This window comes from Schistocerca gregaria, chromosome 1 (assembly GCF_023897955.1).
Source record: "Schistocerca gregaria isolate iqSchGreg1 chromosome 1, iqSchGreg1.2, whole genome shotgun sequence".
In the NCBI taxonomy this organism is placed as follows: Eukaryota; Metazoa; Arthropoda; class Insecta; order Orthoptera; family Acrididae; genus Schistocerca; species Schistocerca gregaria.
The window spans coordinates 413,974,203-413,991,293 of NC_064920.1; the positions used below are offsets into that span (position 1 = coordinate 413,974,203).

At 42.6% G+C, this 17,091-nt stretch overlaps 1 protein-coding gene across 1 annotated transcript in view; it reads right to left on the reverse strand.

Moving 5' to 3' along the window:
* Positions 1-17,091, reverse strand: part of LOC126350217 (S-adenosyl-L-methionine-dependent tRNA 4-demethylwyosine synthase TYW1-like) — a 102,565-nt gene that overhangs the window by 23,766 nt on the left and 61,708 nt on the right. Inside the window, exons 8-9 of the mRNA XM_050002498.1 lie at positions 13,023-13,200; positions 7,117-7,363 (exon numbers count right to left, since the gene is read on the reverse strand). Coding sequence (XP_049858455.1) covers positions 7,117-7,363; positions 13,023-13,200 — 425 coding nt within the window. The remainder of the gene's footprint in view (positions 1-7,116; positions 7,364-13,022; positions 13,201-17,091) is intronic.

The window sequence follows — 17,091 nt, forward strand, 5'->3', positions numbered from 1 at the left end:
GTACGTGAATCAGGGTGTTTGCACAGACACGGAAAAAACTCCTGGATTTTTCTCAGGTTTCCCAGTTAAAAATACACTTTCTCCCGGACACAAATGCACTTTTTCTGTGTTAAATGACAGGATACTTTCCCTCGGACCTGTAAAACTTATCAATCCTTTGAAGGGTCAAGATTACATTCATCAGCTTGAAATTCCCAGCACATTAGTAAACGACTGCAAGCGCAGAAATGAAATTATATGCAGCCACAAGTACGCTGCATATTTTCATATTACAAAAGTATAAATTCGAATTCCACCAAACTTGGCAAGTTAGTTTTCGAAGCACTGAAACCAAGATTGTGATGCACTTTTGTAAGTCAATCATAGCTCATGCCAAGTGATCTCACCAGCCAATGAAAGCAGGCACTCTGAGCATGGGACATGTGATGTTGTCGGTCAACACCAACATCACTATTAAATAGCGCTAACAGACGAGTAGGAAAAGTTAATGGTTTAAATTAATATACAATTGTGGCTGCAAGAGAAGCTACGCTTTCACGTATAAGACTGGTCGCGAAGATCAATTAGCCACTCGAAAAGCTAAGGTTTCGCATATAAATTGGTGTGTGTGTGTGTGTGTGTGTGTGTGTGTGTGTGTGTGTGTGTGTTACACTTCAAGATACATCACACAAATCCGCCAGCAAAATTTTAAGTTTTAAACGAGAGTCAAATGGTCTACGATTTAAGAAATTCATTGCACATTCTAATACACAACATAATTCATCATGTGTAAAAGGTTATTTACAGTGACAGTGACGCTTTTCAAACCATCATTCGCAATATTTTCCCGTGAGCTATTAGAAACAGGTTCATTTCATCAGTTGCCATTGACTGCCAGAAAAACAGTTTTTACTGCTATAGGCAGCCTCTATGTTCATACGTTCAAAGCATTACGGGAACGTACATAACGTAATAAAGAAACAGGACATCAGATGATAATTCAATAGCATTGGAATTTCGTAAACCATACTAAAATACCGAATTCCGTGTAGAGTGTACATTTGTATGACCAGATTCACAATGAAGCAGGCCCCAACCTGATGTTAAGCTTTTCAGTGTGGTTTTTGGGGTGTAAATTTTCAATACTGCATTAGTTTTTGGTTCTTTATTATTGTAGCATTGAATGGAATAAAGAATTGCAAATGGCGGCCAAACTTCCCCGAATAGGGGCCTCCCGGCCAACGACGCCATATGCTCATTTCATTTCATCGATAACGCCATATGTGCCACAAGATGAAAACGTGTACTTGAAATCCAGCAAACAGTTGAAACTGGCCAATAGTGTGGAATGAAACACTTTGTTTCAAATAAATCGATTGCCTCAGCGGAAAAGATTAATAACAATCAAATTTCTTGATAAACCGACAAAAATAACTTCATCTACATCTACATCTACATCTACAGACATCATCCTCCGCAATCCACCATACGGTGCGTGGCAGAGGGTATCTCATACCAGAACTAGCATCTTCTCTCCCTGTCCCACTCCCAAACTGAACGAGGGAAAAATGACTGCCTATATGCCTCTGTACGAGCCCTAATCTCTCTTATCCTATTTTTGTCATCTTTCTGCAAAATGTAAGTTGGTGGCATTAAAATTGTACTGCAGTCAGTCTCAAATGCTGGTTCTCTAAATTTCCTCAGTAGCGATTCACAAAAAGAACGCATCCTTTCCAACAGAGAGTCCTACCCGAGTTCCTGAAGTATTTCTGTAACACTCGTGTGATGATCAAACCTACCAGTAACAAATCTAGCAGCCTGCCTCTGAATTGCTTCTATGTCCTCCCTCAATCGACCTGATAGGGATCCCAAACGCTCGAGCAGTACTCAAGAATAGGTCGTATTAGCGTTTTATAAGTGGTCTTCTTTACAGATGAACCACATCTTCCCAAAATTCTACCAACGAACCGAAGACGACTATCCGCCTTCCCCACAACTGCCATTACATGCTTGTCCCACTTCATATTGCTCTGCAATGTTACGCCCAAATATTTAATCGACGTGGCTGTGTCAAGCGCTACAGTACTAATGGAGCATTCAATCATTACAAGATTCTTTTTCCTATTCATCTGCATTAATTTACATTTATCTATATTTAGAGTTAGCTGCCATTCTTTACACCAATCACAAATCCTGTCCAAGTCATCTTGTATCCTCCTACAGTCACTCAACGACGACACCTTCCTGTACACCACAGCATCATCAGCAAACAGCTGCACATTGCTATCCACCCTATCCAAAAGATCATTTATGTAGATGGAAAACAACAGTGGACCTACCACACTTCCCTGGGGCACTCCAGATGATACCCTCACCTCCGATGAACACTCACCATCGAGGACAGTGTACTAGTTTCTATTACTTAAGAAGTCTTCGAGCCACTCACATACTTGGGAACCAATCCCATATCCTCGTACCTTAGTTAGGAGTCTGCAGTGGGGCACCGAGTCAAACGCTTTCTGGAAGTCAAGGAATATGGCATCCATCTGATACCCTTCATACATGGTTCGCAAGATATCATGTGAAAAAATGGCGAGTTGCGTTTCACAGGAGTGATGCTTTCTAAAGCCGTGCTGATGCATGGACAGCAACTTCTCTGTCTCAAGGAAATTCATTATATTCAAACTGAGAATATGTTCGAGAATCCTGCAACAAACCGATGTTAAGGATATTGGTCTGTAATTTTGAGGACCCGTCCTTCTGCCCTTCTTATATACAGGCGTCACCAGCGCTTTTTTCCAGTCAGTCGGGACTTTACGTTGGGCAAGCGATAAATGCAAGCTAAGTACGGAGCCAATGCAGCAGAGTACTCTCTGTAAAACCGAATTGGAATCCCATCGGGACCTGGTGATTTATTTATTTTCAACCCATTCAGCTGCTTCACAACCCCAGGGATGTCTATCACTATGCCCACCATACAGGAATCTGTACCCCTCCATACAGGAATCTGTACTAGACTCAAATGGCGGTATGTTTGTACGATCCTCCTGCATGAAAGATTTCTCAAATGCTAAATTTAAAATTTCAACTTTCGTTTTGCTGTCTTCCATTGCCAGGCCAGACTGATCAGTGAGTGACTGGATGGAAGCCTTCGAACCGCTTACTGATTTTATGCAAGACCAGAATTTCCTTGGGTTTTTCAGCAAGATCTTTTGCTAAGGTATGACGGCGGTAATAATTGAATGCTTTGTGCATCGCTCTTTTGACAGCAGCACGAATCTCTAATAACTTTTGCCTGTCGTCATTCTCCCAATTTTTCTTGTACCGCAAATGCAATTGCCTTTGCTTCCTGAGCATTCTCCAAATTGCGCTGTTAAACCACTTCACCGTTCTGCAAGGCGATTAATGCTTGACTGTTAAAAACCTGGAAATAAAATAAAACCAAAAAACTAAAACGAAAAAAGTATTATGGTCTTCCATAATTACGTGAATCTATTTTATCTATGAAATCTATGAATAGATGGCTCCCGGCTACAGAAATTTGTTTTGTTTTCATTTGACGTGAGATCTGTAAACAAAGAGGAAACAGCAAAATAACTAAATGAAAACACTGCATGCCAGAAAAAAATTCCAGGTAGCTTCTGGCTGCTTGCTACAGCCACACATCCAAGTAGCCAGAAGTGGGAGAATATACTGTTCATCTTCTCTACTGAAGCTAATGTAAACAATTGTGACGTCACATTCATCGGAAGCAGTTTGCTGTTATGTTAGTTCTCCGATGCAGAGGCTCGAGCAAAGTGCTCAGCAATTGTGTTTGCGTCGTTAGAGAGCATGCAGTTGATGTTAATGCCAGTGACACCCTTGGGGTCTGGTACCCAAAAAGACGTCTGATTGTCGTCCAGACTTGGGAAGGTGACACATGGCATCCAATGGTCGACACACACCTCTCTCACACTCCTGTTTCCCACGTTATATAGGCAGGCGAACATGGGCACTTAAAGGCTGTTAGGTGCTCTAGGAAAGAGTGCTGCTTATGTCGCTGTACAGCTCGCCAATGCTCTAATTGCCTCAGCGACTTCCAGCAACCACCAAGGAACCGTCTTTCGCCGGGAATACCTTAAAGAACGAGGGTTCGCGTTTTCTGCCGCAGACATTATTGCTGTAGTGAACTGCTCAATCACACTGATGGCACCATGTGGGGGAGATTCATCGGTGACAGGAGAGGTGAAGGCTACCCAGTCTGCCTTGATTACAGCCCATCTGGGTAGGCGTCCATTGGCATGACGCCGGGGGAGTGACAGGAAGATGGGGAAGTGGTCACTACAACACAGGTCGTCATGTGCTCTCCAGTTGATAGATAGGAGAAGTCCTGGGCTGCAAATTGATAAATCAATGGCCGAGTAAGTACCTTGAGCCACACTGAAATGCGTGGCAGTCCCACTATTTAAGAGGCAGAGGTCAAGTTGGGACAGTATATTTTTGACATCTGTGCCATGGCCAGTAAGCATGGTGCTACCCCACAGGGGTTATGGATGTCAAAATCTCCCAAAAGTAGAAAAGGTTTAGGGAGTTGATCAATCAGTGTAGCCATACATTCAGAGGACTGCATCGTCTGGAGGAACATAACATTGCAGACTTCTTGTAATATCCCCTGTAGCCGCAAAGGGCACGGGTCCACAGTGCTGGGAACCAGGTTTCCTGGAGGGCAAGGCAGAAAGCAGGTGTGAAGCTTAACAATTGCTGTAGCTCGCTCAGCCATGTGGTGGAAAAATCCGCAGTAATTCCACTGGAGGCTGACGTGATCTTGAGACTGGGAAGGCAGGAAACACAATGAGACAATCCACACCTCAGCGTCACCTGCTGCCACTGACTTATTTCCTGAACATGCTTGATGCATTGTGTCTGAGGGTCTGACGAGACCTAGGTCCTCAGCGAACACCAGAATCATCACCTCATCCTCAGACACAGAGCTTGTAGGCAGTGGTGGTGTGGGTGCCACCACAATTCCCTTGGTCTTGGGGGTCTTCTTTCTGAATTTCTCTCGTTGTTGATCCTTGGGTTTCTCTGGCCGGGAGGGCTTACTGATTCAGTCTGCAGGACTGAGGATGATCGTGAAGCCCTACAACCAGCTGCTTTAAGGCACTTCAGCCAGTGGCAAGTGTCATCTTTCCCACTAGCATAAGCCTGGGAAGCGAGTGACCCAAGGGACCCCTTCCTAGCAAGAGGAGCCAATGAAGACTTACAGTTCTCCAGCTGAGAAGTGGGGACCGGTGTCCCCAGTGGTTGAGGGGACAGTGCTCCTGAGGTAGGGAGGGAAGTGCAAAGAATTCCATGGTTATCGTCAGTGCAGAAAACAACACTGCATAGTGGGTGGAGGACAATGCATCCAGGAAGGTGTCCTCGCTCAAGCAATGGAGGATGAGCGAGACTGCAATGTCGCGACACAAAAGTGGGCTAAAGATCTCAATGCATGATGGACACGATGGACCCCAATTAGCTCGCTCTTCGGGAAAATTTTGAGAAATGGCTGTCAAACCCTACAGGGGACCATCGCATAAAGGCCAAAAGGTGTGGGACTCCTTATAGTCACCTCTTACGACAGGCAGGAATACCTCACGCCTATTCTAACCTCTGGGCCTGCACAGGGGGTGGGGTAGGAGGGAGACAGTGTTAGTATCTCATGAATCCCTGTAACTCATGTTCGGCACATCAGTGCACTGCTGCTCCAAGTTGAATCCCATGTTGCTAGATAGAGATAGGTTTGCCGTGGCTTCAAGTGTATGGTCATTTTTAAGACTGGTGGGAATTTTAAGCTGAATTTTGGAGGCAATTTTTCAAAGAAAAAAGTATGTCATAGTCCATAAAATACAGTACTGAATGTTAATGGGAGATTTCAAATTTAATACCGCTCGTCTTTGAATTTAGTTCTTTTTTTTCCCCAAATATTTATAGCCATCAATGTAAATCCATTTAGATGTACACAATCACAACGAACATTATTAGCAAAGTTATATTAGTTGATAAGCATGGTAACTAAAGTTTTACATTTCATCAGCTCCAGCTATGTTCAGAAACTGCCAACACACGTCAATGTACATTAAGCCACATCTCAATGGTGCCAACACTCTTGACTTAATAATAAATCCCAATTGTTTACAGGTATGCGGTGCACCGAGACTTGCCTGTGAATTCACCACTCTCAGCCCACCTGCATGTAGTTCCTAACTGTTTGTTGAACGACAATGACAGACATAGGAGACACTACATGTGAAAAATTTTCCACACTGGTGACAATACTTAACAGTTTGCATTTTGTCTGGATCAGTTGCGCTGGAAATGGTTCTGTGCAGACAAATAATATTGTTTAGAACGTTAAAAAAGTAATCTAATAAAGAACTCTGTCTACTAAACCAGACAATAGAAATCAGTGTCTCTAATACATGGATTACTCTTCACCCAATTTATGTCCTTCAAATCAACTCCAATACTCTGTCAAGCCAAAATGTATCTTCCTTGGATAAAAACGCTACATTTCATTGAAAGAGAAAGTACTTCACTTTACATTCATCCCAGCTCCCGAGTTCCGCTCGCAACATTTCAATATATGCCCTTAATCTCACTGCTGTTGGTGCTTGCAATGTAACAGTAATTTTAAGCACCCGACAGGATAAATTCAATTCCATAAGAATTACTACAAATAAGTACTACCTCTTGCAAGTCCCTGAGAGGTAGGGTCGTTTTATGCTTTATGCATCTTATGATGAGCTGTACTTTATTTGATTTGCAAGTACAGTTTGAAACGAGGATAAAAAATATTTCTCCCCCACGTCTCATTTCTGGGATGGAGCTTGCATTCGAGGTTAACTTCCATTTGGGTGAATACATATGAGGCAAATTAGTCGGTCATGACTGAGGGCTTCCCTTTGTGAAAAGTCTGTGACCACATGACACTCAAGAAACACAGTCAGCACGCAAGGAATAAGTTACACATGGAATATAACCTTTACAGTGTCTCAGAGCTCATGCCACTAAAAAATCTATTCGATAACAAGAAAGTATCTATAAAGCAACGTGCAAGACTTGTTACAACAATATAATACACACATTGAACAATACTCTACATGATAAATTTCTCACCTTCACTTCAATGAAATCTGGTTTTCCCAATTCAACAAGTTGAGCATAACCATCAATTTCAGCAGTGTTCCAGGCTTTGACAAGAGTTAGACGATACACTGTGCGCTGTCCTTTCTCTTCAAGTGCACGAAGACTATCCACAAATCGCTCCCAGAAATCTCTAAACAGAGGCCTGTCAATCTTCTTCAAACTTTCTTTTGAAGCTGCATCCACACTCACATACAACTGTGTCACTGGGCCCATATTCCTGCAAATGCAATTTAAGAAACATTAAAAAATATACCGAATGTTCTAAAAGACAAACAAGGGAGTAAATTAAATCTCAATGAGTACTCTATAGCACAGCAGGTTATTAAAAACTGGTAACGAAATGCTATTAGTATGAGAAGCACAAACCCAGTGACAGAGTAATAGATCACTAACTGAGTCATTGAAATATGTCTGGCAGTTTCAGGATGCCAAGGTGGAGGTATACAATTTCCAACTCTAGAAACTCTTAGTTATGATGCTGAGCAACTAACTTCTCTTCTGGTATAATGAGAATGACTGTGGAAAGGCAAGTGGCTGATATCTAATCCCAGTCCAGCACACAATTTCATTATTAGATGAGTCAGTAATGGTGAACATATTTTGGATAACAGGATATGTATTACTCAGAAGTAATCCTCTATACATGAAAACTGTGATGCTGTCAGCAGTAGTAAATATAAATAGTGGGATCCTGTAACAAGTTAACTGAGTGCAATAATGATACTACATAGTTCATTACAAGTTATTATAATTATCTTTTTGAACAGTTTTTTATTATTTCCCCTACTAGTGGGGTAACGGTGGATTTTCTTCCAATGCCAGACACCTCTGATAATCACTAACCAATACAGTTTTTGGGTCTATTTGATTTCCACAATACCCTAGCAGAGTAACAAAGTGTCTTAAAATGCAAACATCAAATTACTACTATTGAAGATAAATATATCAACAAAAATAACCAATTTCCAATTTTTGAAAATATAACTGGATACATAAGTATATCTAAAAACAAAGATGATGTGACTTACCAAACGACAGCGCTGGCATGTCGATAGACACACAAACAAACACACAAAATTCAAGCTTTCGCAACCAATGGTTGCTTCGTCAGGAAAGAGGGAAGGAGGGGGAAAGACGAAAAGAGCGGAAAGACTTACCTTAGGGGGAAAAAAAAAAGACAGGTATACACTCGTGCGCACACACACACACACACACATATCCATCCACACATACACAAGCAGACATTTTCATACATACCTACTCAGCAAGTAGCAGCAGAAGAACACACACATACAGGGTAACACAGAATAATGGGAATGTTTGAAATGAGTAATGGCAGCTATGAGCAGGAGGCAACACCGCAAGTTCATGACAGTTAGCAAGCAAACAGTCTGCCATTTCAGTAATCATGGGTCAGTGGAACCGACATCAGCGTGCATTAGCCATAAAAATGATTTATAAAAACAATGATAGTATGGTAGCAGCACAGAGGGAGTTTCAGCGTTTTTATAATTTAGGACGTCACAATGCCATTCCATCAAAGCACGCAATAAAATGTTAGATTAATAACTTTGAGGAGACAGGATCTGCCCTCAAGAAGAAACCAAAAGGACGACAAAGAAGTGTGTGTTCTCCAGCGAACATTGATGCTTTATGTGAGTCTGTCTTACACAACCCACAGTGTTCAATTCTTAAGCAAGCAGCAGTGGTTGGAATGTCCACGGGTAATTCTTCATCTTGATTTCAAATTTCATTTGTACAAACTACAGATGCTGCAACAATTGAAAGACAACGATTACTGGTTACGATTAGGATTCTGTCAACAAATGATAACAAAAATAAACAATGACGATGAATTTCTAAATGAGTTGTGGATGTCAGATGAGTCACATTTTCATTTCACAGGTTATGTGAACAAACAGAATTACCGTTACTGAGCAAACACAAATCCTAATGACATTCATGAGCACCCTTTACATGCTAGTAAAGTGATAGTACGGTGTGGTGTTTCATTACATGGGATTATCGGACAGGATTTTTTTCACAAATGAACAGGTAAACACAACTGTCAATGCTGATCGTTGGAGATGTTACGAACTTTCATTACACCTGCATTGAACAACTTTCGAAACGTTCAAGATGCCTGGTTTCAACAGGATGGAGTGACATCACACACTGCACGGCAATCAATGGCATATGTACGAAAATTGTTTGGCAACCGTGTGATCTCACGGTTCAATAACATTCCCTGGCTCCCTAGATCGCCAGATTTATCCATTTGTGATTTTTTCTTATGGGGTTACCTCAAGAGCAAAGTCTACATGACTCGACCAAGAACCCTGGATGAGTTAAAACAGAGAATTCAGGATGCAATTCACAGTATCCCAGCTGAAATGTCGCAGCAGTCAATGAGGAAACTCAACAGCAGATTTCACGACTGTTCATACAGGTGGACACCATCTAAAGGACGTAATTTTTAAAAAAATGATACATGCCATAAATGTTTCATAAATGGCAAAGTTGTAATGTTTCAATTACTATGAATGCAATTTCTTTCCTTGATCACTTGTAAGTTTTAATGGATTGTGGAAATGTTCTCATTTTTCTGTGTCACTCTGTACAAAAGTTAAACGAACTTGCATGCTTTTTGAGCCAGTGGCTCCTCTTTCAGGCAGAAGGGTTAAAGGGGAAGGGAGAGAGATGTAGAAAAAGGACTGGCAATATTTAGGAAATGGGGACAGTTTGTAAAAGTCACCCAAAATTCAGGGTCGGGGGAGGCTTACCAGACAGGATGAGGAGGAAAGAGTATCATTGGGGACTGCAACAGACAAGATTTGAACTGTAGGTAAGTAGCTGAGCGGCAAGAGCGGGGTGGACAGATCATAAAATAAAAAATATAGAAAACTAAAAGGGAATGGAGAAAGGAATAGTTACTTAGAAGAAATGCTGAGATCAAAGAAATCGAACAATGGAAACACGAGGTGGGCATTCCGGCCTGAGATTCTGGAGTTGGCAGTCGTGTGCATGAGTGTTTCCACATACAAATTTATAAGAAAAGATCACATGAGCAATAAAATTTAAATAGGGCAAATAAATCAGGATTCAACATCAATATTTTACTGCAACTGGGCATGTATCATGCTTAATACGATTGTTCAAAATATGATTACAACAAAGGAATGTGGGGGTACGCCCACATTTGAGAACATAAGGTTGTAATCATGTTTGAAGCAGCATTTAGAAAAGAAGAGGACAGATTTCAAATTGTTGGTTCAAACATATTAACAGCCATCTTCATCTACACACACACACACACACACACACACACACACTTCTACTATGTAAACCAATGCAAAGTGCATGGCAGAGGGTACGTCCCTATATACCAGTTAGTAGGTATTTTTTGCATTCCATTCACATATCGAGTGCAGGAAGAGTAACTGAATGCCTCAAATCTTATCCTCATGACCAGTATGTGAGCCATATGTAGGGGGTTGTGGAATGATCCTAGAGTCGTCATTGAAAGCCAGTTCTTGAAACTTTGTTGGTACACTTCTAGGGATAGTTTACGTTTATCTCTGTGCTGTATTTTGTGTTTTAGTCTTGCATCCAAAGCACCTAAAATGTTTGTCACATATAAGTTTCTGTTCGGATTTTGAACTAACATAAACTCTCATTACTCCTATCTGTTTGTCAATGGTAAAACTTGACAAATTGATATTCTCAATGTCTTGTTTTCAGGCAGAGGTGTGTGTGTGTGTGTGTGTGTGTGATTCAGAAGAAATTCAGAAGAAGGCTTTCTGACCAAATGCTTACTTATTTATCACTCTTTTTGTTGTGCCTGTCTGCGATTCAGCATTACCACCATTTGGTGAGTAGCAATCTATATTAATAATATTATGAAAAGGAAAGTTGCTACTCACCATATGGCAGAGATGCTGAGTCACAGATAGGCACAACGAAAAGACTGTCACAATTAAGCTTTCAGCCAGTAAGGCCTTCGTTTAAAATAGTTCACACACACACACACACACACACACACACACGCACGCACACACACACAAAAAGCGCTACTATGGTCGTGGCCAACAAACCACACTGTGAGCAACAAAACACCAGGACTGGGTGGGGGTAAGGAGGAACCTAGGGCTGGGAGGGGGTGTGATAGTAGGGTAGGGGTAGTGGAAAGTGAAGTGCTGCAGATTAGACGGAGGGCTGCAGATTAGACGGAGGGCAGGGGAAGAGGTAAGGAGTGGAGGGGGGGGGGGGGGGGGGGAGTAAAAGGACTTGGTGCAATGGTGGAATGAGGGCTTTGTAGTGTTGGAATGGGAACAGGGAAGGGGTTGGATATGTGAGGGCAGTGACTAACGAAGGTTGAGGCTGGGAGGATTACGAGAATGAAGGATGTATTGCAGGGAAAGTTACTACTTGCACAGTTCAGAAAAGCTGGTGTTGGTGGGAAGGATTCATTGGCATAGGCGCTGTGCAGCCATTATTTAAATGAAGGATATTTTATTTGGCAGTGTGTTCAGCAACAAGGTGGTCCACTTGTTTCTTGGCCGCAGTTTGTCAGTGGCCATTCACGCAAACATGCAGACTGTTGGCTGCCATGCCTACATAGAATGCAGCACAGTGGTTGCAGCTTAGCTTGTAGACCACATGACTGGTCCACAGGCAGGTCTGACTTTGATGGGATAGGTGATGTTTGTGACTTGACAAGAGTAGGTGGTGGTGGTGGGAGGATGTATGGGATAGCTCTTGCATCTAGGTCTATTACAGGCATACGAGGCATGAGGTAAGGGATTGGGAGCAAGGGTTGTGTAATGATGGACGAGTATATTGTGTAGCTTTGGTGGACAGAGGAATACCACTGTGGGAGGAATGGGAAGGATAGTGGGCAGGACATTTCTCATTCCAGGGTATGACGAGAGGTAGTAGAAAGCCTGGCGGAAAAAGTAATTCAATTGCTGCAGTCCTGGGTGGTACCGTGTTAATAGTGGAATGCTTTGTTACTTTGGTAGGTGGTGGGCGACTGGAAAGATAAGGAACGAAGGATTTGTTTCCATACAAGGTTGGGAGGGTAATTACGGTCTGTGCCTAGTCTTCCAGTCTCCTGCTACCTCCCAAAGCCCCACCGTCCAGCCACAAAGATGCATTGCACTCTTAACTCAGTACTACCCAGGACTGGAGCAACTGAATTACATTCTCCACTATGGTTTCAACTACCTCTTGTCGTACCCTGAAATGAGAAATGTCCTGCCCACTATCTTTCTCACCCAGTCACACAGTGGTATTCCGCCATCCATGAAACCTACACAATATACTCGTGCATCCTTACATAACAACTGCCCCAATCCCTTAGATCATGGTTCATACTCCTGTAATAGACTTAGATGTAAGGCTTGTCCCATACATCTTCCCACTGCTGCTGACAATGGGTCAAAAAGGTTATGATGGACAGAACTCTTCCACTCTGATACCAGTAGACTAAGTGAAGGATGAAGGGAAACAGTATAATAAAGAAGACAAATTCATAGCATATACAGCTAGCTCATTATGAAAGGCAGTAATTAACTTTCAATTGGTCCTTTGTCCAACTCTGAAAACTGTTAAGAGATTTTTGTACAAGAGTATAAGAATTTTCTAATGGTGAGAAGGAGTTGATGTGAAACTATGGAAAGGTAGTGGATTTTTGAAAGTATTTGGTGTAATTTTAGGATAGTTTTCTCGGAAAATGAAGAAGTTTAAAATTAGGACATAATACTTGCCAACCTGTCCTTATTTGATTACACTGAAAAAGCATAATTATAAGACGACAAAAACTGAAAAGCCATTGGTAAAATGTAAATATACATACTTATCCTTCCAAGGCTCACCTTATAGCATCTGGAAACTGGGCATTAGTAACCAGAAATGAAGATATTCTCTTTTGGTGCAACAGTTTTACGAATTCATTTATCTCTGGATACATGATAGGTTCACCCACAAGAGAAAGGGCACAATGTCTTGCCCTCAGCCCTTCTTTCAGCCTTTCAGGTATAACGCCTGGAACACCTGAAGGGGGAGAAAAGATTCAACAGCTTTTAAAACCTGCATGCATTAATAGTTCAATTATAGATTCATGAAAAATTGGTCAGTAGACTAACTGAAGAAAAACTTGCAAACAAATACACTATGTATGAATTAACCTACTTTTATTCATCTTTTTATTTTGACAAGCATGGTAACAGAACGAACTGACTTAGTGAATCGATTTAAACTAACAACCCAGTAATATCATACAATGTAAGCTTTCACGGCCGGTATTGTCTTCACTTAAAACTTCCGGGCTGATAGGTCGTGGTAGAAGTATAAAACTCTCTCCTGACGTTTCGTCTCCAACTGCGGGAGACATCCTAGGAGGTAAAGCAGCGAACTGCGAAGAGAACTCGAGGAAGCGCTGATTATATAGGCAGTACAGAGGGCGCCACTGTTGATCACTTGGCGTCGGCTATGAGATTGTCTCTGGTAACGCCAACATTCTGGATTGAAAGTAATCGATTGTCACTCTTGCGGTGCAACGCTGACATCCAAATTTTATCCAGATTAACACCTTCGTCTTTCCTGTTAAAATTATTACGATGTTTATCACTCTTGATAGCCTCTCTATACAAGCGTGCATAATAATGCAAGGTTTTTGATATGACGCTCGTCTCGCTGAATTTTATTTCATGATCACCTTTCTGGTAAACATGTTACGCTACGACCGATTTATCCGTGTGACCCAGGTGGCAATTCCTAAGGTCGGCAAAAGATGCAAGACACCCTTTCGCTACACCGGGGGGTATATAAAATTCCTTGTAGTTGTGGACAGGTTTACATCGGTACCACAAAGAGAAGTGTGAACACCTGTCTTGTTGAACATAAGAGGAATTGCCGCCTGGGTCACACGGATAAATTGGCCATAGGCGTGTTTCTACTAACACTTATATCTGGCACTGGTTTGGATATCTTTTCTTTTGTTTGGGCTTATGTCTACTTCCACTTCATAAGAGGAAGTTCTCCCTGTGTTTGATATATTTCTCAAGTAATACTGGTTAGTCTATGGGTATGAATTACAGTCTCCATTTTTCTAACACTGGAAAATTCAGGACAGAATAACCACAACATGGAAAGGACAGATTGCTACTCATCACATAGATGAGGCACTGAGTTGCAGACAAGCACAATGAGAAAGAATGCCAGGTAGTCAGCTATTGGACTAATTCATTCATCAGGCACAGAAAAAAAACATACAAACATGACTCTCACACATATGGCCACTGTCGTCTCTTAGCACTAAAATGCAACTGCACCCGAGATAAGCAGCAATCCTCCCCCCCCCCCCTCTGTGCATGGGGGGGGGGGGAGGGGGGGGGGGGAGAAAAGAGGAAGGAACTATGATTGTGAGTTGATGAGTTACAAAGCATGAGTAGTACTGGAATGGGAGCAGTGACAGGAATAAACAAGTGAAGGATACGGACTAGCAAAGGTTGAGGCTGTGGAAGAGGGGAGGGGGCGTTATTTGTTGTACAGGAATGAAGGATATACTGCAAGGTGAGTTCCAAACTTTACAACTCAGAAAAAGCTTGTGTTGACTGGAAGAACCCGTGTGGTACAGGCTATGAAGCAGTCTAAGCCAAGCACATCGTGTTGGGCAATATACTCAACAACTGGGAGGTCAACCTGTCTCTTGACCACAGTTTGGCAGTGGCCCTTCACACAGACAGCTTGCTAGCTGTCATGCGCACACAGAATGAGACAGTGGTTGCAGCTACGTTAGATCACATGGCCGCTTTCACAGGTGGCCCTGCATTTTATGGGGCAGGAGCTGCATGTGACAAGACTGGAGGAAGTGTTAGGAGAATATTAACGTCTTATACCTAGGTCTATTACAGGGATATGAGCCATGAGGTAAGAGGTAGGGACAGGGGTGGAGTAGGTTGGGAGAGTGGCAAGATGCCACTGTAACAGGGGCAGGGAAGATACTGGGCATGATATTTCTCATTACAGGCAATCAAAATACTGGTGTAGACTGATTAGTTGCTCCAGTGCTGGATGGTGTTCAATCCCGATGGTGGGTGCTCCTGTTGGTCCGGGCAATGGGAATCCGAGGGATGGTAGGTGACTGGGAAGACATGGCATGCCAGAGCTGTTTGTTGACAAGATGGGAAGAGAAACATTGCTCTATGAAGTCTTCATTGAGACCCATGGCAAATTTAGTGAGGGATTGCTTGGTACTATGTATACGAAGACCACAATTGGCTAGGCTGTACTGAAGAGACATCTTGGTGTGGAATGGGTGGTAGCTGACAAAGTGGTGGTGTGCAGGTTTGATGTGAGTGGAGGTACTGACGTAGTCATCTTTGAGATGGAGGTCGACACTGAGGAAGGTAGCTTATTGGAGCTGAGTTCCAGGTGAAATGAGTGGGGGAGAAGGTGTTGAGGTTCTGGAGAAATGTGGATAGGGTGTCCTCAACTTCGGTCCAGATGGTGAAAATTTCATCAGTGAATATGAACGAAGTGAGGGGTTTGTGTTTCTGGGTGGTTTGGAAGGATTCCTCTAGATATCTAATGAATAGATTTGCATAGTATGGTGCAATGTTGGAGCACATTGCTGTACCACAGCTTTGTTTGTAGGTCATGTCTTCAAAGGATGAGTAATTGTGGGAGGCCACGGTGAACAGGAAGGTAGTTGTAGGTTTTCAGTCAGTCAGATGCTGGGAAAGGTAATGTCCAACAGTGCGAAATCGTGGACATTGGGTTGTTAGTGTAGAAGACGCGATATTAACAATACTGAGCAGGGTGCCGTGTGCTAAAGGAAAGCTGTGGAGAGTCGGTGGAGGAAATGGCTGGTGTCTTATTTAGGAAGGGTATATTACCTGTAATAGATTGAAGGTGCTGGTCCACAAGAGCAGAGATTTCCCCTGTGGGACACAATAACCAGCCACACTGGGGCATCCTAGATGGTTGGGTTATGGATTTTCTGGAAGCGTGTACAGGGTATAAGTGAAAAGAGTGGTGGGGGTCAGGTGGGTGACAGACTCAGGTGAGAAATTCTGGGATGGAACTATAAATTTGAGGAGCGACTGCAAATCCAGCTGGATTTCTGGAATGGTATCACTTCGGCAAGCCTTTGTGGAGGTTAGATAATGCAGTTGAGATCAGTGGATGCGAAGTTATTTTCCATATTGATGGATTTAGGGAATGATGGTAAGGCATGTTTTGAGGTTAAGAAAATCTGAATGTTAACTGGGGGTGATTAGGGGGCAGTAGATGTGGATCAAGGTTAGGTGAAGGAGTAACCTAAATAAGACAGGGTTCAACAGAGGTCTTGTAACAAGTCCAGCTCGAGCGAATTTTGGAGTCAGGCAGAATTTAAGGCCACAAAGGAACACTGTTCTCTTGACTCGGTAACACGGGGCTGGAGCAATTGACTCATATTTTCTCCTAGAGTTTCCACTGCCTCTCATCATGCTATGAAATTAGAAATATCCTCCACCACCCCACATTAGCATTCTACTTCCCACCAAAACTATGCAATATCTTTGTCCGTTCTGACTCCATCCCCCTTTCCAACCCCTTGTCTCAAGGCTCATACTCTGCAACATACCTAGATGCAAGACCTGTACCACAGGTCCTCCCACTACTACCAACCCCAGCCCTTTCACAGTCAACTCCTACCCCATCATACCCAAGAACAATTGTGAAAGCAGTCGTGTGATCTACCAACTTAGCTGCAACTACTGTGCCACATTCTACAGGGTGTGACAACTAACAAACTATGGGTCAGTAAGGGCCACCGCCATGTTTTGAAGCCAAGAAACAGCTGGATCACCCAGCTACTAACATGCCACCCAACACAATGTGCGACACTTTAATTATTGTTTCACACTCTGTGCCATCTGCATTCCTCCCACCAACACC